This window comes from Oncorhynchus mykiss, chromosome 14, assembly GCF_013265735.2.
Source record: "Oncorhynchus mykiss isolate Arlee chromosome 14, USDA_OmykA_1.1, whole genome shotgun sequence".
Lineage (NCBI taxonomy): Eukaryota > Metazoa > Chordata > Actinopteri > Salmoniformes > Salmonidae > Oncorhynchus > Oncorhynchus mykiss.
Window position 1 is genome coordinate 9,207,501 of NC_048578.1, and position 26,282 is coordinate 9,233,782.

Sequence of the window (26,282 nt, forward strand, 5' to 3'; positions counted from 1 at the left end):
ACCTATAAGCTTTTGGTCGTAGAACCTTTAGGACCTATAACCTTTTTGGTCGTAGAACCTTTAGGACCTATGACCTTTTGGTCTTAGAACCTTTAGGACCTATAACCTTTTTGGTCGTAGAACCTTTAGGACCTATGACCTTTTGGTCTTAGAACCTTTAAGACCTATAAGCTTTTGGTAGTAGAACCTTTAGGACCTATAACCTTTTTGGTCGTAGAACCTTTAGGACCTATGACCTTTTGGTCGTAGAACCTTTAGGACTTAGAGCTATTAGGTCTTGGAAGCTTACAGGGCCACTACCAAGGCCATCATAATCAATTATATTATGCTTCTGGCACCAAATGTGAGAACTACACATTGGTAGTGGATGACATGAGTGCCGCCAGACAAGGTTAAGCACTTTGAGACCTAGTTAAAAGTGCTATGTAAATGTAACCATTGTTATTATGATCAGAGTTTACAATGCCCTTCCCAAGTCATAAACACACCACACACAGACTACAAAGTGCACCTGTTAAAGCAGTGGCCCATAAAAGACCCAGCTTTTTCATGTCCTCAAAGCGTCCACAACAATCACAACACAAATGGAACACTGCTGGGAGTTTATTGACCAATATCAGCAATACAATCAACACCCGAACATGTCAGAGAGTAAGCATGGAGAACCAACTCCCAAAAGAAAACGAGACTCCTCGATGCACATTAACAATTTATGCTTTTCACCATCGGGAATAAGTGCAGAAACTGACTTGCTAAAGTCGATAAATTATAAACTGGGCATACATGATCTAATCAGTAAAGATACAGTGCGTTCTGAAAGTAAGACTCCTTGACTTTTTCCACATTTTGTAACGTTACAGCCTTATTTTAAAATGGATAAAGCAAAACAATAAAAGCCTTATTTACATAAGTATTCAGACCCTTTGCTATGAGACACGAAATTGAGCTCAGGTGCATCCTGTTTTCCATTGATCATCCTTGAAGTGTTTCTACAACTCGATCTGTGGTAAATTCAATTGATTGGACATGATTTGGAAAGGCACAGACCTGTCTATATAAGGTCCCACAGTTGACAGTGCATGTCAGAGCAGAAACCAAGCCATGAGGTCGAAGGAATTGTCCGTCGAGCTCCGAGACAGGATCGTGTTGAGGCACAGATCTGGGGAAGTGTACCAAAAAATGTCTGCAGCATTGAAGGTCCCCAAGAACACAGTGGCCTTTATCATTCTTACATGGATGAAGTTGGGAACCACCAAGACTCTTCCTAGAGCTGTCCACCTGGCCAAACTGAGCAATCGGGGAAGAAGGGCCTTGGCCAGGGAGGTGACCAAGAACCCGATGGTCACTCTGACAGAGCTCTAGAGTTCCTCTGTGGAGATGGGAGAACCTTACAGAAGGACAACCGTCTATTGACCCTAAGCACACAGCCAAGACAACTCAGGAGTGGCTTCGGGACAAGTCTCTGAATGTCCTTGAGTGTGCCTGCCAGAGCCTGGACTTGAACCCGATTGAACATCTCTGGAGAGACCTGAAAATAGCTGTTAAGCAACGCTCCACATCCAACCTGACAGAGCTTGCGAGGATCTGCAGAGAAGAATGGGAGAAACTCCCCAAATACAGGTGTGACAAGCTTGTAGCGTCATACCCAAGAAGACTCAAGGCTGTAATCACTGCCAAAGGTGCTTTAACAAAGTACTGAGTAAGGGGTTGCACGCCCAATTTTTCAGTTTTTGATTTGTAAAAAAAGTTTGAAATATCCAATAAATGTCGTTCCACTTCATGATTGTGTCCCACTTGTTGTTGATTCTTCACAAAAAAATACAGTTTTATATCTTTATGCTTGAAGCCTGAAATGTGGCAAAAGGTCGCAAAGTTCAAAGGGGCCGAATACTTTCGCAAGGCACTGTAATAGTAACCCTATGCCTAAAATAGTAAATAATGGCTACTTCTTCGATAGTACAAAACTGTCAAGAGGAGTAAAACAAGGTTGTCCATTATCCGCATATCTATTTATTATGGCCATTAAAACTTTTAGCTATTAAAAATCAGATCCAACAGTAATATCAAGGGGCTAGAAATCCAGCCCTTAAAAACATAGTGTCATTGTACGCCGATGAGTCATGTTTTCTTTTAAATCCACAATTTGGATCCCAGCACAGCCTCATCGAAGATCTCGATACTTGTTCTAACCTCTCTGAATTACAACCAAATTCTGATAAGTGTACTATATTAAGTAGTATGTAAACAAAGCCAAAATTTGATAGAAGATTTCCTTTTCCCATCCACTTAATTTGACATCAGAGGCAACCTTCATAGGTGTGATTCATCTGAATTATTATCTTTTTGTATTTTCTGCATGTCCCTGACCTTTTGGCCAACACACACACACACACACACACACGCACACACGCACGCACGCACGCACACACACACACACACGTTCATTTGCTTTCCTTCTGTCCTTGGTGAATAATACGTTAATGGTGCTAGATTAATGCCATATATACACACAGCCCTTGGATGTCTGAAACCTTGACCCAGTTTGGTATTATTTCTGTTTTTCCCATTTTATGATGAAGTATATCCTGTGTGTTCCTCATCTAGCACTAGGAGTTGTCCTCCTTTATTCTAATTGGCCTATAGGACCCCAGGTCATATGTTGTAAACTGTGCTTGACCCCCAAAAATCTGACAAAAACATGTTTGCTCACCGTGAGTGTGGAGGTCGTGACTGTCTACTTTGTAAGAATGCTCCTGTGGTGGAATTAGTACCGTCATCCCATGCCTCAACTGTCTTTGCTCTGGGAAAATTGGTAAGGACATAGAATACCACACAATACCGCTGCTCTGAAAATCAATTTTTTTATTGTCTGTGTGAATTTTATAGAGACAGGCAGTCTGTCTCCATAGAGACAGAAATAGATTATGAGCTGTGAAAGTTAATCCACAGAGTTCGTCTTTTTGTCAAACTTGAGTTAACTTCGACCAACAGTTCAATGAAATCGCAACCCAATTAAATATCTGTTTGCATACAGTGTATATTATGTTAAGTGATTGTTAACACAAATTCGTACCATGTCTGGTGATAATTATCTGCTCATTATTTGAGTTGACAATGAACATGTGCTCAATGAGCAGACAGTGAACATAAGGACTATGAGCAGACAGTTAACATAAGGACTATGAGCAGACAGTGAACATATGGACTATGAGCAGACTGTGAATATATGGACTATGAGAAGGCAGGGAACATATGGACTATGAGCATATTGACTATGAGCAGACAGTAAACATATGGACTATGAGCAGACAGTGAACATATGTACTATGAGCAGAACGTAAACATATGGACTATGAGCAGACAGTGAACATAAGGACTATGAGCAGACAGTGAACATATGGACTATGAGCAGACAGTGAACATATGGACTATGAGCAGACAGTGAACATATGGACTGTGAGCATATTGACTATGAGCAGACAGTAAACATATGGACTATGAGCAGACAGTGAACATATGGACTATGAGCATATTGACTATGAGCAGACAGTAAACATATGGACTATGAGCACATGGACAATGGGCAGACAGTAAACATATGGACTATGAGCACATGGACTATGAGCAGACAGTAAACATATGGACTATGAGCACATGGACTATGAGCAGACAGTAAACATATGGACTATGAGCAGACAGTAAACATATGGACTATGAGCAGACAGTGAACAACATATGAACTATGAGCAGACAGTAAACATATGGACTATGAGCAGACAGTAAACATATGGACTATGAGCAGACAGTAAACATATGGACTATGAGCAGACAGTAAACATATGGACTATGAGCAGACAGTAAACATATGGACTATGAGCAGACAGTAAACATATGGACTATGAGCAGACAGTAAACATATGGACTATGAGCAGACAGTAAACATATGGACTATGAGCAGACATAGTACATATGTTCACTTCGTATTGCGTCAGATAACAACATTGACGAATACGCTGATTCGGTGTGCGAGTTCATTAGAACGTGCGTTGACGATGTCGTTCCCATAGCAACGATTAAAATATTCCCTAACCAGAAACCGTGGATTGATGGCAGCATTCGTGTGAAACTGAAAGCGCGAACCACTGCTTTTAATCAGGGCAAGGTGTCTGGTAACATGACCGAATACAAACAGTGCAGCTATTCCCTCCGCAAGGCTATCAAACAAGCTAAGCGCCAGTACAGAGACAAAGTAGAATCTCAATTCAACGGCTCAGACACAAGAGGCATGTGGCAGGGTCTACAGTCAATCACGGACTACAGGAAGAAATCCAGCCCAGTCACGGACCAGGATGTCTTGCTCCCAGGCAGACTAAATAACTTTTTTGCCCGCTTTGAGGACAATACAGTGCCACTGACACGGCCTGCAACGAAAACATGCGGTCTCTCCTTCACTGCAGCCGAGGTGAGTAAGACATTTAAACGTGTTAACCCTCGCAAGGCTGCAGGCCCAGACGGCATCCCCAGCCGCGCCCTCAGAGCATGCGCAGACCAGCTGGCCGGTGTGTTTACGGACATATTCAATCAATCCCTATACCAGTCTGCTGTTCCCACATGCTTCAAGAGGGCCACCATTGTTCCTGTTCCCAAGAAAGCTAAGGTAACTGAGCTAAACGACTACCGCCCCGTAGCACTCACATCCGTCATCATGAAGTGCTTTGAGAGACTAGTCAAGGACCATATCACCTCCACCCTACCTGACACCCTAGACCCACTCCAATTTGCTTACCGCCCAAATAGGTCCACAGACGATGCAATCTCAACCACACTGCACACTGCCCTAACCCATCTGGACAAGAGGAATACCTATGTGAGAATGCTGTTCATCGACTACAGCTCGGCATTCAACACCATAGTACCCTCCAAGCTCGTCATCAAGCTCGAGACCCTGGGTCTCGACCCCGCCCTGTGCAACTGGGTACTGGACTTCCTGACGGGCCGCCCCCAGGTGGTGAGGGTAGGCAACAACATCTCCTCCCCGCTGATCCTCAACACTGGGGCCCCACAAGGGTGCGTTCTGAGCCCTCTCCTGTACTCCCTGTTCACCCACGACTGCGTGGCCACGCACGCCTCCAACTCAATCATCAAGTTTGCGGACGACACAACAGTGGTAGGCTTGATTACCAACAACGACGAGACGGCCTACAGGGAGGAGGTGAGGGCCCTCGGAGTGTGGTGTCAGGAAAATAACCTCACACTCAACGTCAACAAAACTAAGGAGATGATTGTGGACTTCAGGAAACAGCAGAGGGAACACCCCCCTATCCACATCGATGGGACAGTAGTGGAGAGGGTAGCAAGTTAAGTTCCTCGGCATACACATCACAGACAAACTGAATTGGTCCACTCACACAGACAGCATCGTGAAGAAGGCGCAGCAGCGCCTCTTCAACCTCAGGAGGCTGAAGAAATTTGGCTTGTCACCAAAAGCACTCACAAACTTCTACAGATGCACAATCGAGAGCATCCTGGCGGGCTGTATCACCGCCTGGTATGGCAACTGCACCGCCCTCAACCGTAAGGCTCTCCAGAGGGTAGTGAGGTCTGCACAACGCATCACCGGGGGCAAACTACCTGCCCTCCAGGACACCTACACCACCCGATGTCACAGGAAGGCCATAAAGATCATCAAGGACATCAACCACCCGAGCCACTGCCTGTTCACCCCGCTATCATCCAGAAGGCGAGGTCAGTACAGGTGCATCAAAGCTGGGACCGAGAGACTGAAAAACAGCTTCTATCTCAAGGCCATCAGACTGTTAAACAGCCACCACTAACACTGAGTGGCTGCTGCCAACACACTGACACTGACTCAACTCCAGCCACTTTAATAATGGGAATTGATGGGAAATGATGTAAATATATCACTAGCCACTTTAAACAATGCTACCTTATATAATGTTACTTACCCTACATTATTCATCTCATGTGCATACGTATATACTGTACTCTATATCATCGACGGTATCCTTATGTAATACATGTATCACTAGCCACTTTATACTATGCCACTTTGTTTACATACTCATCTCATTTGTACATACTTTACTCGATACCATCTACTGTATCTTGCCTATGCTGCTCTGTACCATCACTCATTCATATATCCTTATGTACATATTCTTTATCCCCTTACACTGTGTACAAGACAGTAGTTTTGGAATTGTTAGTTAGATACTTGTTATTACTGCATTGTCGGAACTAGAAGCACAAGCATTTCGCTACACTCGCATTAGCATCTGCTAACCATGTGTATGTGACAAATAAAATTGGATTTGATTTGATTTGATTTGACAATGAACAACATATGGACGCTTTAGCAGACATCTCACAGCATTTACTATCATAGCTTATTGTGGCCAGTGTGTGTGTCAGTGAAACTCCCAGCTCTTTAAAATGCTGTTTGCTGATGTCCTCTCTGTCCTCCCTCCTATTCCCAGGGTGCTGCAGGGGGAGTGGCGGCGACTGAAGTGGAGGCATGAGGAGGCGGCGGCGGCGCCCCAGTTGACGGAGGGGGGTGAGGGGTGTCCGGGATCGCCCACGGGGGGCCAGCAGGACGAGGAGCTCCTGGCTGAGGCGAGGGTCCTTCGGCAGCACAAGACTCGCCTAGAGACACGAATGCAGATCCTGGAGGACCACAACAAACAGTTGGAGTCCCAGCTGCAGAGGCTACGAGAGTTATTGCTGCAGGTAGGGAGGGAGGAAGGAGAAACAATTGGAAAGTGGTAAGAAAGATGAAGGAAAGAAAGAAAAGATGGGTTGGAAAAGAGGGGAGGGAGGGGTGGGGTAGAGAACATCTCTAGTAAATAGAAAAAAACTAATGACTTAAACTGCAGGTATAGAGACAGGAAGGGGGATAGATACCACGAGAGACAGAGGGAAATACCTACGGTAAGGAGAGAAAGAGAGAGGGGGATAGACTCAAGAGGGATTAAGAAGCAGAATGATATGGGACTGACACTAAACAGAAGAGAGAAAGGGGAATAGCAAAGATAGTGGCTGGATTGAGAGAAAATATGACACCGCTGTTGAGGAATATGAATGTGCAAATGAGGAATAGAAAGAGGTGAGAGGAAGGAATGAAAGCTAATTTGTACTGCTGCACTAGGGGAGAGAGAGAAAGAGAGAGTGACAGAAAGACATTTCCTCACGTGAAAAGATTTTGCAAATTGGGAATAGAGAGAGGAGATTGAAAGAGAGACTGATTTAGTGGAAAGAGGGGAATGGGAAGAGAGGGACAGAATACCAAACATTCTAAAAAATATAGAGATTTTAACTTCCTGTACACTTCTATGAACCTCCCAACCATATAATGCATTTCAATCTCTTCCTAAGAAATAATCCTGCACATACGCTCTTTATATGAGTCTGTTTATCGTTCCAACATGAAGTGATGGAACAGGGAAAGTGGTGGAGTGGGGGTGGGTAGTCGACTCGGTGTCAACCTCTGTTTTCATCTCTGTAGAAAGTAGATCTTCGTTTGTTCATCATGGAACTAGGTCTGAATCCCCAGCCAACGCAGCCTTCAGTTTCACTGGAACACTTTGACTTATTTAGTGCATCTACAGTACATGTTTACTGTATCCTTCAACCCCAACACGTTCCAAGAAACGTTTGTGGTTTTCTGAAGTAGCTGTCAAAAGGAGAATTCTGTTGGGATTGATGACACTATTTATTTTCCAACAGCCCAAAGATGACTCGGAGGCCAACGGATCGGAACCTTCATCCCTGTCATCTCCGGTGTCAGGGGGAGGCCGTCAGGGGGACGGACCCAGTAGAGAGACCACAGACACAGAGGCCGCGGGTGAGCTACTAAGACAAACATTCCCAAATAGTAGGTCAGGTCTCACTGGTGGGGTGCGAGTTCCAAGAAATACCTCCTGGATTAAAAACATTGTTTTGCTCATTCTGTGGGCCACAACAACATTAGTTCAGACAGAATGGAATGATCGAGTGTTCCGTTGTCGCTCATCTCTCTCTGTGTGATGCTGTGTGTGACAGGAGATGGAGACGAGGATCATGAACAGGACACAGTGCAGCAGCTTCAGGAGGTCATAGAGCAGCTGAGAAACGTCTTCCCTTCAGAACCTGGTGAGCCTCGGACCCTACAGACCTGAGACAGAGAACCAGAACCCCGAACCTGATGAAGACACACATAGATTTTTCCTGAGGGGGTCTCAGGGTTATATCGTAATTCTGAATGATGTACAGTATACATGCCCCAGTTGGTAGAGCATGGTGCTTGCAACGCCAGGGTTGTGGGTTCGATTCCCATTGGAGACCAGTATGACAAAAGCATGAAAATGCATGAACTCACTACTGTAAGTTGATCTGGATAAGAGCATCTGCCAAATGGCTCAAATGTTGTTATTTTTTAAAAGTAAAATTAGACTGATACAACTTTGAAATTAACTTTGAAGACAGTGATACAAAATGACCTTGAACAGAGGCGGAAACAAGATAAGGAATGTCTGAGGAGTGTCTAGAAAGATAAGCTACAATATAGGTGCCGGATTCATTGCCTTTAATACCTATTGGGCCTCAAGGCTACCAGAATAAAGGTCAATCCAGTGTTTCTACAGCCAAACCCTCATCTGTTAGTACAGATTTGGCAATTCTGCATGTGTTCTAAACCACATCATCTTCACTCTTAATGGACACTTTCTTTTCCTCTCTCCTCTTCCAGGAGCAACGTCACTCATCTAACCTAGGGCGGGGCCTGGAGTGCAGAGTGATGCCTGATGGGATGCGTGATGGCCCGTGCCCCATATAGCTGCCGTCAGAGAGCTGACCCCTCTCCCTCACCCCTGTGGGAGCCAAAGGCTAACAGCTAATGCCAACGTCCAGGACCAGCCACGCACTATGCTAACAAGCTAAGGCTAATGGATAATGTTAGCGGTGCAGCCAGACACTGTGTTAACCAGCTAAGGAAGCTAACGGCTAATGTTAGCAGCCCAGCCAGGCAGAAACTGTGTTAGCTATGGCTAACGCTAGCAGCCCAGCCAAGACACTGTGCTAACCAGCGTCTGTGTAGTTGCCCGAAGGTGTGAAGCCTTATATCTGTACAGCACAAGGACATTCCACGAAAATGACTTTGACACAATGCAAAAACGGTTGGGGATTTTCCCCATGTTTTGTTCTGTCTGAGTGCCAGTAACTGTGTGCTCCTCTCAGTATGTATGTGTGTTTTCCTTATTCCCCCCAATGCGTTTCAAACTTCTCTTTTTTTTTAATGGGGCGTTCATGTGCATCACTGTTGATTTGGGACAGGCTGGCTGCATTTCATGCGGCTGTGATTGGGTGGCTGCGGCAGCCGTACCCAGAGCAGAACAGAGCAGATTGCCGGGTAGCCAGCGGGACCCACAACGAGCTTATTGACACTGTGGGACTGACACATCATCAGTAAAACCCAATGATTTATTTAAGACAGTCAAAGTGCCCCCCAGGCCAGGCAGCCCTGCTTCTGTGCACTGTGAGTTTCACTGCTTCCATCACACGCAGCACACAGACACACGTACGCATTGTTTCATATGAACGCTCATTCTGTACTAACACACATTCATATCAACATTCATATCACACAGGAAAACAAAAAACAGATACACACACACACACAGCCACACACACGCTTACACCCACATCCACGAGCAGTGGAGCGAGATAGGCTGTGAATATGCCTCGTAGTGTTCAGAAAGAGGGTCTCGAGTCGAGGCTAATTTGTATCATGCCTAAGTGTGTTTATCTGAGAAAGTGTCTAGCGTTAAATGCCGGGCCCTCCACTGTGGACTCTGGCTCCTCTCTCCCACTGTGCACAGATGGGGAGGCAGGGTGCACAAGCCCCCCCCCCCCATCATCTCCAAGGACACTAGGAAGGATTGACCACATTAACCCAGCGGCCCAATTCCAAATCAACTCTTAGCCCTTTCTACATGGCACATCATCTGAAATGATCAGATAAGCAATATGCTAATAACTTCACTTTTCCCTCTGCTGGGTGGAAGGCTCACCATATTTCTTCTATAAACATTTCAGGGGTACACAAATGCCTAGGATAGTAGGAGCTAGAGTCTGATATGGGATTGGGCTACCATCACACCAGGATCATGTGACAATCCAGGCAGAGGACAGTCTATTTGCCTTAAACCCAAACAGAGCCCGTCACGGTCTAATACGTGTGTTTTCATGCTGCTACCTGAAACATTATTGAACAGAGTTGGCCCTGGCTCCCGCTTTCCCTCTCTTCTTTTCTCTTTTTATGCTTGTGGCCAGATGTTAAAGTACTGGCTCAGTGTGTTCACTCAGCGTTTTCGCAATCAGAGGACAAGATTGGATCAGTGGGGTGTTGTGGGTGGATGTGGATTTCATACAAGGTGAGATTCGGTTTAGGGGTCTGGGGCATTTTGCATTGTATTTGTGGATTTAGAGAGGCTTTAAGAGTATGGAAAGGGAAGACAGTGGGAATTCACAGCGCTAGAGCGGCCTAGCACCTGAGAGACTAGTTAGAAAAGGCTGGGGTCAAATAGGGTTTTTTGGAGGCGTGGAGGGAGGACGGATGGAAGGTGGAAGGGAGGTGGAAGGGAGGCTCGGGAGGGGGTGGAGATCTGAGAGACAAGAGGAAGAAATGGTCCGTTTATCACTCCTGGGCTGAGCTGAAAGGAGCGATCCACTATGATGTGCTTGCCACAGCAAATCTCCAGAAAGAGACAGACAGGAGGTGAGTTATTTCCTGGGAAAGAGGAAAGATGCTCTGGGTTTATTATGTAGCATACCACTTCCATAACCATAAAGTTATTACACCCACATTCGCAGGGAGACATGATGCGAATGGTTTCCAATAATCCAGAGAACGTCCTGACCTTATTGGCCAAGAACAAGATGTGTTTGAATCCCATCTCGGTATTCGTTAGGCTTTATCCCCTCCAGGCGCCAACGTTCACATTTGACATCGTTGAGCGCCGCTGTGCCTGTCTTGTTTGTTTTGATGCCGTTGCTAGGGAACTGTCCCCCAAGGACACGGCGCTGCAGGTCGTGAGTCGGCAAGGTGGGGCGCCGTCCATAATGGAAATGCTAATAACCATATGGGGAAGAGAGAGTGCCTCGTTTCCATACCTCCCCCTGTCCTCCCCCACCTTAATGAGGCCTGCCACTGTTTAGTGTTTAGCTGGCATACAGTAGATAGTCGTTATCATCTGTTCTACCTTTTTCGAGCGCTGACATGCACCGGCATCCTTTCTTACCTAACATGTCAGGATCCAGGAACAAAGAAGTGCTCGAGTGGGAGAAAAAAAAAACATCCAACACAAAGAAATGGTAACTCCTTGGAAACTCTTTAATGTTATACATCTCATTACACCTTGATGAGCCACCCTGAACATAGAGTACTTGAGGCTATGACTATATGCAGCAGTGGCCACATCGCATCTCTCTCTGTGTGTGAAATAATGCATCTATTGAACTATAGCTGGGGGAAGAGGTTAGGCCTAGAAACCAAAAGGAACTACCCATAGGTCCTGTAGACCTATAGAAATGTTTTGTGTATTTTGGACGATAGTGAGGTATGAGAGGCAAGGTGGAATGAATGATTACACCACTGTGGCATGCAGTTCATCAGACAGAACTACAGTTGAAGTCGGCAGTTTACCTACACTTAGGTTGGAGCCATTAATTTTTCCAAAAGTTGTTTACAGACAGATTATTTCACTGTATCCCAATTCCAGTCAGTCAGAAGTTTACATAGACTAAGTTGACTGTGCCTTTAACCAGCTTGGAAAATTCCAGAAAATAATGTCATGGCCTAAGAAGTTTCTGATAGGCTAATTGACATCATTTGAGTCAATTGGAGGTGTACCTGTGGATGTATTTTAAGGCCTACCTTCAAACTCAGTGCCTCTTGGCTTGACATCGTGGGATAATCAAAAGAACTCAGTCTGGTGCGAAAAGTGCAAATCAATCCAAAGAACAACAGCAAAGTACCTTGTGAACATGCTGGAGGAAACTGGTACAAAAGTATCTATATCCACAGTCAAACACCAAGAACACCATCCCAACTGTGAAACACGGGGTGGCAGCATCATGTTGTGGGGGTGCTTTGCTGCAGGACGGACTGGTGCACTTTACAAAATAGATAGCATCATGAGGTAGGAAAATTATGTGGATATATTGAAGCAACATCTCAAGATATCAGTAAAGAAGTTAAAGCTTGGTCGCAAATGGGTCTTCCAAATGGACAATGACCCCAAGCATACTTCCAAAGTTGTGGCAAAATGGCTTAAGGACAACAAAGTCAAGGTATTGGAGTGTCCATCACAAAGCCCTAAACTCAATCCTATAGACAATTTGTGGGCAGAACTGAAAAGCATGTGCGAGCAAGGAGGCCTACAAACCTGACTCAGTTACACCAGCTCTGTCAGGAGGAATGGGCCAAAATTCACCCAACTTATTGTGGGAAGCTACCTGAAACATTTGACCCAAGTTAAACAATTTAAAGGCAATGCTACCAAATACTAATTGAGTGTATGTAAACTTCTGACCCACTGAGAATGTGATGAAAGAAATAAAAGCTGAAATAAATCACTCTACTATTATTCTGACATTTCACATTGTTAAAATAAAGTGGTGATCCTAACTGACCTAAGACAGGGAATCTTTACTAGGATTAAATGTCAGGAATTGTGAAAAACTGAGTTTAAATCCATTTGGCTAAAGTGTATTTAAACTCCCGACTTCAACTGTATATACAGTGGCAGGAAAAAGTATGTGAACCCTTTGGAATTACCTGGATTTCCGCATAAATTGGTCATCAAATTTGATCTGATCTTCATCTAAGTCGCAACAATAGACAAAGTTTTATTTTATTTAACTAGTCAGTTAAGAACAAATTCTTATTTTACAATGACGCCCTAGGTACAGTGGGTCGGGACGACATATATATATATATATTTTTAACCTTGTCAGCTCAGGGATTCGATCTTGCAACCTTTCGGTTACTGGCCCAATGCTCTAACGACTAGGCTACCTGCCGCCCCAGGTAATCTAGTTCTTCTTAACCTCGTTGAGATTGAAGAATCCTAGAGTGTCATCTAAAGACTTACAGAAATCTCTGGAACATGCTAACATCTCTGTTGACGAGTCGACAATACGTAAAACACTAAAACAAGAAAGGTGTTCATGAGAGGACACCACGGAAGAAGCCACTGCTGTTAAAAAAAACACGTCTGAAGTTTGCAAAAGTGCACCTGGATGTTCCACAACGCTACTGGCAAAATATTCTGTGGACAGATGAAACTACAGTTGAGTTGTTTGGAATGGACACACAACACTATATGTGGAGAAAAAAAGGCACAGCACACCAACATCAAAACCTCATCCCCACTGAAGAGTATGTTGGAGGGAGCATCATGGTGTGGGGCTGCTTTGATGCCTCGGGACCTTGACAGCTTCCTGTCAGACAGAAAAATGAATTCCAACGTTTATCAAGACAATTTGCAGGGGAATGTTAGGCTATCTGTCTGCCGATTTAAGCTCAATAGAAGTTGGGTGATGCAACGGGACAACGACCCAAAACACAGAAGTAAACCAACAACAGAAAAGCTTCAACAGAAGAAAATACGCCTTCTGGAGTGGCCCAGTCAGAGTCCTGACCTCAACCCGATTGAGACGCTGTGGCATGACCTCAAGAGAGCAGTTCACACCAAACATTACAAGAATATTGCTGAACTTTTGCAGTTTTGTAAAGAGGAATGGTCCAAAATTTGTCCTGACTGTTGTGCAGGTCTAATCCGCAACTACAGAAAATGTTTGGTTGAAGTTATTGTTGCCAAAGGAGGGTCAACCAGTTATTAAAGCGAAGGATTCACATACATTTCCCACCCTGCACTGTGAATGTTTACACGGTGTGTTCAGTGTTCAGTTGTCTATTGTTGTGACCTAGATGAAGATCAGATCAAATTTTGTGACCAATTTATGCAGAAATCCAGTTTTGTAAAGAGGAATGGTCCAAAATTCGTCCTGACTGTTGTGCAGGTCTAATCCGCAACTACAGAAAATGTTTGGTTGAAGTTATTGTTGCCAAAGGAGGGTCAACCAGTTATTAAAGCAAAGGGTTCACATACTTTTCCTTGCCACTGTATATTCATATGGTCTGTTTGTAATGCAGCAGAGCTGTAGCTCTTCACTGTGCCCCTCTTACTCAAACTCCCAGAAGCCAATACTGTCTTTGTAGTGGCCCCCTGAAGACTAACCCACCAAAAGCTTTTTTTCTCTGAGGGAGTGTTAACAATGAATTATACTGCCCACACCACGTCTCTCTGTAGTCATGTGATTATCCATCTGAGGCATCTAATGTTCTAAAGTAAAATAGAACCAGTAACTCCCCATAGCGCGACCGCACGCTGGGGAACTAGTCCCACCATCTTCAGTTGGATTGAAGAGAAGCGCTCTTCTCTGGAGACAGAGCGAGGCAGAGAGAGTTTAGAGAACATGGCCAACGGGTGGTGCCCCCTGCTATATATGGTGGGGTCAACCCGTTAACGAGCACGCTCATTTTTTCCAACATGTAAGCTGCGAGACCTTCCATGTTTGAGTTCTGTGCACTCTGGCATCGTTTACGAGACACAGCGAGGGTTGTTTGCCGCTCTGTAACACGGCAGGGCCATGAATCACCTGAACTCTTACGGGAATCAGAGCTATGACAACATACACTAGCCTACGCTACGACACAGGCAGATGCCTCGCTGCCGAAAAAAAAAAAAAACTCTTCATCTCTATTTTAATTTCGATCTGAAAACATTTTTTTTTAATTAACATTACCATGCCTCATTACGGGATGATTTGTATGACTAATGTGTCAATGCCATTTATTTCATTGTTTATGTACTGTACTAACATTCCTCCCTATTGCTGTCCTCCCGGTCGGTTTTTAATCTGTATAAAACGTTTGTGAAAGAAATGCCTTTTTAATAACGAGTGGGTTACTGGCTGCTTTCTACTCTTTGTGTACAAAAGGATAAATAAAATTTGTATTTGCTACACAGAACGTCTGCTTGTGTTGGGTGTATGCCTCAAGCGATGATCCTGAATTGAATTATGAGAATCATCACATGATACTTAACGATCATATCAATGCCAGAGCATCCTTCATTTCTTTTTCTTGTGTTTACGCTTGGACTTGAAAGACGGGTTTCCAGTCGAGACCGCAGATTTGGTGTGGCTCGCCCCCTCCGATGAACACAGCTGTTCGTCAGAACTCTTTACCTCTGATTTACTCCCTTCATTCATTTTGCTTTCCCCTGCCTCTCCTTTGTTAGGTCTGTTGATCTGTGTGTCTAACCCGACTCTCTCCTCAGCTACCTCTGAAAGTACCTCTGTGGCCTGTGGGTTAGGGAGGTCAGCGGTGGCTAATGGACTCCTATTGGTCGATTCGGATTGAATGGCTTTGCTTCTTGTACTCTCATTGGTGCCTTTGTTCCCTGTGCTTCCCTTGGTTACTTCCTGGGCGGCAGTTAAGTGACATTTTCCCTTTTTCACAGCCTTATCCTTCCCTGATCTCTCTGTGGCTACATTATCTCTGCCTTCATTGGTCTGTGCCATATTGGTCTCTTTATCTCCTGCTCTGTTAACTAACCCCGCCTGTCCACCTCTCTCTACCTCTATACTCACTCTTCTTTTCCCACTATCCTTCTCCACTCCCCCACTGCCTCCCTCTTTCTCAGCAATGGCTGCTTTCTCCGCACTCTTCACACTCCCCTCCTCTCCTTTCCCCTCTGGTTTCTTCTCCTCTCTCACTCCATCGCTACCTCCCTCTTTTACAGTCTTCCCTGCTTCCCCTTCTTTCTGAACGCTCCCCTCTACTTTTTTCTCCTCTTGAAACTTCACTGTCTTCTTTACTTTCCTGGCTTTGGTCTTGGTGCCCTCGAGGCCCCACTTTTCCTCTGTAGCTTCCCAGTAGTTCTTCTTGTCGATGATGTGCTTGTTCCGGAGGTTCTCGCCCAGCCTCTTCATTTCCTGATTGACGATGGGCTTGAACCTGGGCTCCAGACGCTCCACCTTCTGGAAGTCATTCCTGGCCTCCACCTCGTTGCACAGAGCCGAGTGGGCTCTGGCCCGCTGGTACACTGCCTTGAAGTTATCTACAGAGAGATAAAGGGAGGGAGGGAGGTAGAGGAGGGAGAGAAACAGGGTACGGTAGATAAATATATTTGTAGAGGGAAAGAGATGGAAGAGAGACAGAAAGAAGTAAGGAGGGACATTGAGAGAGGAGAAGAAGCAGGGAGAACAAAAGAGAGAAATGAATTAGAGAGAGGGAGATTAGAAGAGACAGGGAGAGGGAGACAGAGACAGTAAAAGATGTGCAGTTAGACGGTGAGTGAGAGGAGATAGACCAAAAAAAAGTGGGTAAGAGAGAAATGGAGAGAACATGAAAAATACAAAGGGAGTGAGAGAAAAGAGAGAGTTAAGGAGAAGACTATGATCAGTAGCATATCACATCTAACTCTGTGATAAATAATTCAGGTAAAAAGAAAACAACGAATTTCACTCCTGTTGTGTTAAGAGCACAGTACCGACGAAGAACCACAATAATGGAGAATGATGCAAGTGGGTTTTGAAGCTTCCAGAAAAAAGGGAGAGCGAAAGATTGAAAAATCAAGTCTGGGAGCAACAAAAGGGCGAGGTCCGCATAAAGACAACATTTGTACTACAGATGTCGAGCATTCAAAACAGAGCCCAGCTAGCACATAACGTTCTGAGAACCATATATATGAGCTCTCCAACTGAGAGCGTGGTTTCTTTGCATACAACCTTCCCACAACTTTCTGGGATTGGTGCAGGATGGTTATTTTCTTGGTATTTCATTATTTTAAACAAACATGGTTACATTTCAATTCAATTTTGACAATGTTCTAGAAACATTCTCCAACTGGTTTGACATTGGGAATGTTCGCAAATAATTCCGAGATCATTAAGAAACAACATTCTTCTGTGGGAATTTCAGTACTTCAGCATAATGTTTCCTCAGGGTTCTATTTAAAGTCATGTTCGCAAATAATTCCGAGATCATTAAGAAACAACATTCTTCTGTGGGAATTTCAGTACTTCAGCATAATGTTTCCTCAGGGTTCTATTTAAAGTCATGTTCTCAAATGGTTCCAGAATGTTAAGAAACAACATTTTTCTGTGGGAATTTCAGTACTTCAGCATAATGTTTCCTCAGGGTTCTATTTAAAGTCTAGTTCTCAAATTGTTCCAGAATGTTAAGAAACAACATTTTTCTGTGGGAATTTCAGTACTTCAGCATAATGTTTCCTCAGGGTTCTATTTAAAGTCATGTTCTCAAATTGTTCCAGAATGTTAAGAAACAACATTTTTCTGTGGGAATTTCAGCGTAACGTTTCTTATAGGTTTCCTCGTGCTTCTATTTAACGTCATGTTTTCATTGTTCAGGGAACGTTAAAACGTTCCATAAAAAACAAAAGAAAATAGTTGTAACGTTCAGAGAACGTTATAAGAATGTTATTTAAAAACATACACATTCCGTTCTCAAGCTTCAACAAAACTCTCCATCCTCTATCTTGTATGTTCAGGTGTTGGCCACACCTGATCTTAATGAGTGCTTGATTCCTTTGAAATGGGGTCTATTAGAATAGGTGAAAATGAACAGCTTTGTATGCATAGTAAAACATGGCATTTTAACTCCATCCTGGTGGCGCAGTGGACTAATTCCATGGACAGAGAGCAGAAGATTATAGGTTTGAATCTCACTGATGCCATAATAAGAAATACATTTGTTTACATGATTAATGACTACAGAAATTCGTTTCCATGTGTCCTATCTGTGCTTGGAATTCATAAAAGTTAACCCAAAATAAGATAGCATTGTTATTAAAAGTCTTATTGAAACATTCAGTGAAAATTTTGAGGAAGTTATTCAAAAACCTCCAAATAACCTATCATTTCTGTTTTCAGAGCGTTAATAAAACCTCCCTGGAATACTTTCAAGGAACCAGAGAACATTATCAGAACCTCCCTGCAACCTAAAAATAAACATTCCCAGAACAGGTGAAATATTCACTTCTGATCTCAGAACGTTTAAAAAAACGTTCCGTTTTACGGGTCAGGAAACGTACGGCTTCGTTCCCACAACTTCCGAGGAATCACATTTTCTAGCTGGGGTAAGTGTATATTTTTGATTTAAAAGATTCTTTCTCACTGATATGAAAGATAAGTTCCGTATGTTTCGAAAAACGTTTCGCATGCAATGATTATAGACGTCTCTAAACTTTTTAAAACAGAGTCTTGATTGTAGTTTACATGGTCCCACCTGTAAGCGGTGCTCTGAGAACCATTGGGATAAGGCAGAATGCCTTGGGTTCTCGAGAGCAATGGCAGCTGCTTCTCAACCATGATAATAAGATGTAGGGAAGAGATAGAGAGTGGGATAAAAATGTATAAATGGGATGAGGGGGAAGTGAGTGAGCGGGAAAAAAGAGGAGGAGACGAGGAGACAGGTCCAGGAAGAAGAGAGAGGAAGACCGAGAGAGAGGTGGGGAGAGGTAAGAAACAAAGAGACAAAGGAAGAGAAAGGCAGACATAGAAAAAGGAAAGTAGTGTGCGTGTGTGTGTGAGAAAGTACCTCTGTGTTTCTTGAGCAGCTTGGTGTTGAGCGCCACCACTTCCTGGTAGTCCCTGAGCTCCAGCAGACACTGGCTGAGGTTGAGAGTGATCGGCACACGCACCTTCTCCAGAGAGTCCCAGTCCTCCCTCCTGTCTTTATAGCACACCTCCTGCACAGGGAGATGGAGGGAGAAGGGGGGGAGATAGGACAGGAAGGGAGAGATCGGGGAAGGGAGAAGGAGAGGGGGAGAAAGAGAGCAGTAGATGGAGGGGAGAGAGAGGAATAGGAAGAGACGAAGAGAGATACGTGGAGGAAAGTGGGGTAGAGGGGAATGACAAAGAGTAAGAGATGCTTGGGTGAGCGCTGTCACTCTTAAGATCTCCAAGGGTCTCGCTCTGTTATTTTTAGCTCTCCTCTTCGTGTTCCTGTTCTATTCTGCCAGTGTACCTTCAATCCTATAGCCTTGCTCTTCTCTCTTCAGTGGAGTGGCAACGATGCAAAATGAATAGAGCCTGTGAGATGCCAAGAACCAATGGCTCTTATGTAACAGGTATCATAGAGGAGTCTTCTTGAGGCGCTTGCACACTGCTCAAACAATGACCAACAAAACTCCAGCATTCCAAAGTTGGCAGTTGTATGTTCAAAAGATTATCCAACATGCCTTCATGTATTGTCATTCTTAGCTATTTCATAACAACGTTTTACTTTCAGCCTGTCATTCCAATAAATAACTCTTTTATCTCTGTATTATCAGTGTCTCTGACGTTCAACAGCTGTGACCTCTAGATGAATTGGTTGTTTCACACTGAATGAAGACATAACACCGAATGAACACACCCATGAATGAATGAACATTCCACTATTGGAATGAACACACTATTGAAAGAAAACACCATTGAATGAACTGACAATTAATGGACACTAACCTTGTTTTGAATGAAGTCCACGTACTCCAGAGCCTCCTTGAACTTTGTTGTGGCCTCGCTGTGTTTCTGTTCTGTAAGCAGGAAGGTACCCTCCTTTTCCAGGAACATGATGTGTCGTAACTTCTGCTGCCAGTCCATCCCCTCTATCACAGACGGAGCACTCTGATTGGTCTCTGGCTGGGTTTCCGGGGTGCTCTCTGTCCTCTTATTGGCTGTTTCGTCCTTCATTGTAGCCTGATTGGCAGTTCTATCCTTCACTTTAGCCTTATCCTTCACTGTAGCAGTAATGGTTGTTCCATCCTTCTCTATAGCCTTTTTCCACCCTGTCTCATTCTGCTTGTCATCCTTGACATCTTTCACTTCCTCTTTGGAAGAGGCTGAGTTATCTTTGCTTTTCTCCTTATCTTTCACCTTGGTCACTGTGCTCTCACCATCCTTCTCTTTCTTGCCCTCTTCATCTTCCTTCTCCTCATCTTCCTCTTTCTTCCCCTCTTTCTCCTCTTGCTCCAGGCAGTTCCAGTATTTCTCCTTCTCCTCCCAGTATTTCTCCTTCAGTCTATCAGCGAGGAACCTCAGCTCTTTGTGCACCAGAGGGGCCAGAGTGATGTCCAGGTTGGCCACCATGTTGAAGTCTCTCTTGGCCTCCTTCTCGTTCCACACTGCAGCATGGGCCTTGGCCCTCTTGTAGTACGCCTTGACACAGTCTGTAGGAGAGAGGGAGGGAGGTGGAAAGGGTGGAGAAACAGAGACACAGCGAGAGCGAGAGAGCGATATTCATCAATATTCACTACCATCTTTGAAAGTAAGGCTTCATTAGACTGGATGCACTAGTGTAGTGACACTAACCAACACACAGTAGCTAAGATTTCAATTTTTACTCATCTAGGGCTGTGCATGCTTGAAAATGACATCTCCAATCACTGTATTTTCTTATCAGCGGAGAACACGGCATAGAGAGAAAAGATACCCGCTTGGGGTGGGTGAGTGAGTGAGTGAGTGAGTGAGTGAGTGAGTGTGTAAGAGAAATAAAAAACGAGAGGCCCCCTGACTCAGGCCCCCTGTCTCAGAACACGCACACCACCTAATCCTGTTTCTTTGAGGAGCGGAGATGAGTGGGCTGCAGTGACTGGTTTAGATCTCCATTGATGGCTTTCCTCTCCTCCTCTCATTTCCTCTCCATTTCATCCCCACTCCCCTCAATCTTTCATTCTGCCAACATTTAAATTGATTTCTTCATAGCCTCTGGGAATAACCGAGCCGGTGCGCCACGGAGAACCTTCACCGACTCAGAGTCCCTCTCAGAAAGAAGATGTCTCCCAGATGGAAGGAAGGAGGGATGTAGGAGATGCTGATGAAAGGTTGAATGCCAGGTTGGAAGTGATAGAGACGACAAGATAACAATGACAGGAGTAAAGAGGCTCGGGAGAGAGTGAAAAGGGGAAAAGGAGGGGAGAAGAGAGTGTAGAATAGGAGAGGGTGGACGAGGGGTGCCGCTGTCTAAGGCACTGCTTCTCAGTGCAAGAGGCGTCACTGCAGTCCCTGGTTCGAATCCAGGCTGCATCACATCCGGCCGTAATTGGGAGTCCCATAGGGCGGCGCACAATTGGCTCAGCATCATCCGGGTTTGGCCGGGGTAGGCCGTCATTGTAAATAAGAATGTGTTCTTAACGGACTTGCCTAGTTAAATTAAGGTGAAATAAAATAAATACAAATAGAGGAGAAGAGAAGGACCGACAGGAGAGCAGAGGAAAGGTCAGAGAGGAGAGGAGATGCTTTCATCTAATGAGATGAGAGGAAGGCACTAGGCAGCCATCGCTATAAGTTGAAGCAGAGGAACAGAACAGAGAGTGAAGACCAAAACAGCCTATGGACAGTGTCTCAGGGTTCAGTCATAGGGCACTGAGCGACGTCCATGTCAGAATGGCGACTCCTTGAGGATTGTGGAGACACATAGAAGGCAGCACAGCGCTAATCCCTGAATCAAGCAGAAACGTCTTTCAACTGCAGTGCACACCAAATCAGACTTCAAGACAGGAAGTGAAGGTGTCAGTAATGTTGCTGAAGAAACAGCTGGCTTGTACACACAAAAAGGGCTATACAAAGAATATAGGCAGTAAACGTAAAAAGACAGACAAGTATTATTCTACATTTTTTGGGACAATCATCACTGTTGTCCATCATGCTCCAACTCCAACTAATGACTCCCATTAAAAAAAAGATTTGCTCAATACGTCATTTTCGGATACAAAACCTGCATGACTGTTTGTTTGTATTTGTGCCTGCATGTGTGTGTGTGTGTATCTTTATGTGTGTGTGTTACCTTTGTGTTTGTGTATCAGGTCACTGGTATGCTCCAGAACCTCATAGTACTCCTCCAGCTCCAACATGCACTGACAGTAGTTCAACACTAGGGGGGTGATGAGCCTGTCCACGGCTATGTAGTCCTCATCACCTGGCATCTCCTACAGGTGGGAAATTAGTGTCTGTGACCAGCTTCTTTATCATGTTGACATTATCCCTCCCTCCCTCCTCATGTTGTATGTCACGGATGCTCTCCCTCCTTCTCTCTTCATTTCCTTCCCATCACATCCCCCCTCGCTCCCTACACTTATCTTTTCCAATCCCTCCCTCCATTCCCCTTTCTTTCACTCGTCATAACCTTCTCTCCTGTTATTTTCTCTCCCTCCCTCCCTCCCTCTCTCCCTCTCACCTTGGACAGTACAATCCGGAGTAGCACCACAGCTTCCTGGTACTTCTTGGCAGCCTCTCTGAAGTGTCCCTGTCTGACCAGCGCATTACCCTGCAGGTGGAGCGAGGGCACTTCCTTCATCTTCTCATCCTTGTCCATTATCCACGACTCCCGCTTATACGAGAAGGGGTCTCCCACCTGGGGAGATCAGGGCCGACAGGCAGAACAAATGTAAAAAGTAATCCAGGGTCTGGTTCATTTAGACACACGGTTTCAAAATCTTCTGCAATGGAAATTGGACAAGACCTGTTAGTCCCTCCCTGTTTTCTTCTGTTTGGTGCCAACTGAACACAACCCACCTCCACTTGGCTGAGGATCGAATGTGTTGCCTCTGACCCCGCTAGTCCCCCTGGTGGTTAGCGGCTGGTTACATAAACCGTTTTGTTTGTGAATCGAGTGGTTGATGTAGGATGAGCTGTTGTTCGTTGGAGACAGAGAAGGCTGTGTTTGGAGTCGGTTTGTAATGTAACTGGCGGAAATGATTGTCTGGTTTGTTTGTGGGCGCCGAGATGTGTTTGTTTGGACAGATGTGTGTGAGTGACAGAGGTGTGTTGCTGTTCACATTGGGAGATGTGTTCATAAACTGAGGGGTGTGTACTTCTAATGGACTAGGTATATAACCACTGGTGCATGTGTATTCCCTCTGTGCCAACTTAACATGTGTTTTGTGTGTAGTGCATTTAACCCCTCTCCTCCTCCTCCTGCAACTCCTCCCCAGATCTTTAATGTATAAATGTCACTGTCAACTTACCAGGTCAATGAAGGGTTAATAACTAAAATGATGACGATATTGTAACAGATTGTTACCTGAATGAGCTCCATGATGAAGATCAGTGCCTGAGGTGTCCTCATCAGTTCATCCAGCTCAGGCCAGCCAGTAGTGTTGTAGTGGAACATGTTCCCCATGCCACACGTGTGCCTCTGGCCCTCTAGGGGGTCCTTGCCCTGGGCAATCAGCCTCATCCCCTTGGACACGATAGGGTACAAGCCTGTGTGCTGAGATGGGAAAAAACACCACTATGACTCAAATAGAGTCAGAGGGACAAACCAACGTGGCCTCAGAGCATTTCAAATTATTCTGTATGCAAATCCGAGACACTCTAGTATGATATGTTATACTGTATTCATACTGTATGGTATGTGTTAATTTGTGGATGTCCATCGTCCATCTTGTATGATATGTTAGGAATTGCAATTAGTACAATATTTTAGGAATTGCAATTAGTACAATATGATACGAATTTGCAAAACAGATGATATGTCACGAATTCCAATTTGCTCTAATTATTAGAATCGGGTGTGCTAGATTAGGGTTGGAGCGAAACCTACAGGACGGCAGCTCTACGGGAACAGGGTTGAGGAGCCCTGCTCTAAGGGTTAGGTTAGGTGAAGGGTTAATTAAAAGGGTTAAGGTTAGGGGAAAGGTTAGTTAAAAGGGTTAGGTTAGGGGAAGGGTTAATTAAAAGGGTTAAGGTTAGGGGAAAGGTTAGTTAAAAGGGTTAGGGGAAGGGTTCGTTAAAAGGGTTAAGGTTAGGGGAAGGGTTAGCTAAAAGGGTTAAGGTTAGGGGAAAGGTTAGTTAAAAGGGTTAGGTTAGGGGAAGGGTTAATTAAAAGGGTTAAGGTTAGGGGAAAGGTTAGTTAAAAGGGTTAGGTTAGGGGAAGGGTTCGTTAAAAGGGTTAAGGTTAGGGGAAGGGTTAGCTAACATGCTAGGTAGTTTCAAAGTTGCTAAAACGCTGAAGTTGTCTGTGATGATTCAAACACACAACCTTCGGGTTGCTAAATGTTCGCGTTGTACTCCCACCCCTCCACCACGACCAACCACCCTTCTTTCATTTTTGCTTTAGGTAACCATCTATCTTACGTAACCATACCAAACGTAACATACAGTATCGTGCTAAATTGAGTGTCCCAGATTTACGTTTTTTATGTTATGTCTAGTCTATGAGACTAGGCTGCACAAACACACACACACACACACACAGAACAACTCCGTTGTGACACAAATGGAGTCCATTTGAGAAACAAACACGCACAATATCGATGTGACTAAAATAGACTCCGAGGTACTTTTTCACCTCACCCCTGCTGGTTGCTGAACTAGCGGCCCTAAACTAACGAATCACAAGCACCATTTGACTTGCAAATGTTTGCTACTCTTTGCTTTTCCCAGAAGGAGAAATAGAAAAATTGTTGCAGACAAAAATATTTCTGTTTTAGTTTTTAATTGTGTACGTAGGAGGCCACCAGAGGTAGGTTCATCTTCAGAAGTATGAGGAGAGCAAAGCTTCCTCCGCCACCCCAGTGAACACTAATTACCAGACAATTTGGGGTCCCTGGATCTCCTGACTCTCGCCTCTTTTTCGCATCGGGAGGTGAAGACGTCTGTGTGTGTCTATTTGTGTGTGTGTGTGTTTAATTGGTCCCTGGACTCACAACAGCATCGCACCAGAACTCAGCCACCTCTCCGATCCTCATGGAGGTCAGCAGAGTCTCCCACACCTCCATCTTGAACATCTTCCCCACAAAGATCTCCATTGGCACTTTGGCTTTGGCTTTACGACTGTCGTCAATCACTGTGCGCTCAAAGTTGTCCAACAGCGTCTGGAAGTGGAACACCAGCTTGGATGGAGATGAGGGGAGGGATATAGAAAGAGTGGGGATTAACTGTGGTCATATGTTCCAGAGCTTTCCATTGTCAACACACACGTACGCACTTGCACCTACACATACATAGTGTCATTTGGAGTGTGTTTGTGTGTGTTGGGGGGTGTCTGGACTCTGGCTGACCCTCTGCTCCACTCTGTGTGTGTTTGGGATGCTATGGCCCTAACCTTCTTTTGCTCTCGTTAACTGGAGTTATTTGTTTGAGGCTTGCGACAGAATGGGAGCAACACAGAACACATAGCTGTTGAATGGGCCAGATATTCATGTCATTTTCCAGGAAAATGTTAGTCATCGTTGGACTCCAGGCCTGGGGCCTTATGGCTGGACATGATCAGGCGATGTGTGTGTGTGTGTGTGCGTGTGTGTATAGTTAGGAGACGTCATCAAGCACCACAAAGCCTATGCATGAACACACTGATCCGTGACTGTTCAATCCCCACAGATGGCAATACACCGTGTAGCAATTGTGTTGACCCAATGTTAGAGGGGTGTTACACCCAGATACAGAATATTTTACTCCCTCGCCGGAATTATTCTAATCGAGGTGGGCAGAGATACTCTAAAAATGTACATCGCTCTGTAAAGTATTAATTGCTACACAACGCTAATTATACATTGCATAATTTCCTCCACACATTAAACCCTAGGCATATCTAGAGTTCAGCGGTTTCTGAAAAGGCAACCTGTTCCCTATATAGGAGACAGCCCTACACAGGCCCTGGTCAAAAGACTTGCCCTATATAAGAAATAGGATGCAATCACAGACGCACACGGTCATGTCTGTGGGCGTTATGTCTTACCTTGGTCCCCGGTGGAAAGTGGGGCATTGGGCCATTCCCGCCGGCCAGAATCTTCTTCTTGACTCCTGGGTAGTTCAGCAGGTACGTCTCCTCCATTTTAGCTCCCAAACTTACTTTTCTCTAAACTGTGGCTAGGTAAAAAGGTGTGGTTTAAACCCTGGGGCTACACTGCAGGGGGACGAAGCAGCAGTGTGTCAATTTAGACTCTCTCCCCTGCTCTCCCTAATTAGTCTAGTGAGGAGGGAGTGTGTTGGCGTCCTGAGGCAGCCCGGTGCAGTCCTCCTGCTCTCTGACAGATTGCTAGATTACCAGGGTTTGAAGATGGCCACTTTAATCTGGGCATGCTAATCCCCCCCCCCCCCCCCCCCAAAATCCTCAGAATAATCCCCTGTAAGAAGTTGAAGAGGTGGGTGACCAGAGGAACATGTGAGGGCGAGGCAGAGAGAGATCACTGTGGAAGAAAATCTTTCTAGAA

At 44.8% G+C, this 26,282-nt stretch overlaps 2 protein-coding genes across 2 annotated transcripts in view; one reads left to right on the forward strand and one right to left on the reverse strand.

Annotated features, from left to right (window-relative positions):
* drp2 (dystrophin related protein 2) overlaps positions 1 to 12,107 on the forward strand; it is a 211,869-nt gene extending 199,762 nt beyond the window's left edge. Inside the window, exons 22-25 of the mRNA XM_036942883.1 lie at positions 6,498 to 6,747; positions 7,744 to 7,861; positions 8,059 to 8,148; positions 8,744 to 12,107. Of these exons, the coding sequence (XP_036798778.1) occupies positions 6,498 to 6,747; positions 7,744 to 7,861; positions 8,059 to 8,148; positions 8,744 to 8,763 (478 nt within the window). The 3' untranslated portion in view covers positions 8,764 to 12,107. The remainder of the gene's footprint in view (positions 1 to 6,497; positions 6,748 to 7,743; positions 7,862 to 8,058; positions 8,149 to 8,743) is intronic.
* Positions 12,108 to 14,116: 2,009 nt separating this feature from the next.
* Positions 14,117 to 26,062, reverse strand: LOC110488737. The gene is made up of 8 exons (XM_021561073.2): positions 25,808 to 26,062; positions 24,777 to 24,962; positions 23,150 to 23,338; positions 22,304 to 22,480; positions 21,914 to 22,055; positions 19,594 to 20,297; positions 18,686 to 18,836; positions 14,117 to 16,184 (listed from the first exon to the last, which is right to left on the reverse strand). The coding sequence occupies exons 1-8, from the start codon at positions 25,901 to 25,903 to the stop codon at positions 15,193 to 15,195; spliced, it is 2,637 nt and encodes an 878-aa protein (XP_021416748.2). The 5' UTR covers positions 25,904 to 26,062; the 3' UTR covers positions 14,117 to 15,192.
* Positions 26,063 to 26,282: the final 220 nt, after the last annotated feature.

What these genes read in the sequence shown, in the direction of transcription:
- LOC110488737 (XM_021561073.2), bottom strand. Translation starts at nt 25,903, where the DNA reads ATGGAGGAGACGTACCTGCTGAACTACCCAGGAGTCAAGAAGAAGATT. An exon ending in ACTTTCCACCGGGGACCAAG is followed by an intron (nt 24,963 to 25,807) that starts GTAAGACATAAC and finishes TCTCCATCCAAG; the next exon opens with CTGGTGTTCCACTTCCAGAC. An exon ending in GCTGCTCAAGAAACACAGAG is followed by an intron (nt 16,185 to 18,685) that starts GTACTTTCTCAC and finishes ATCTCTCTGTAG; the next exon opens with ATAACTTCAAGGCAGTGTAC.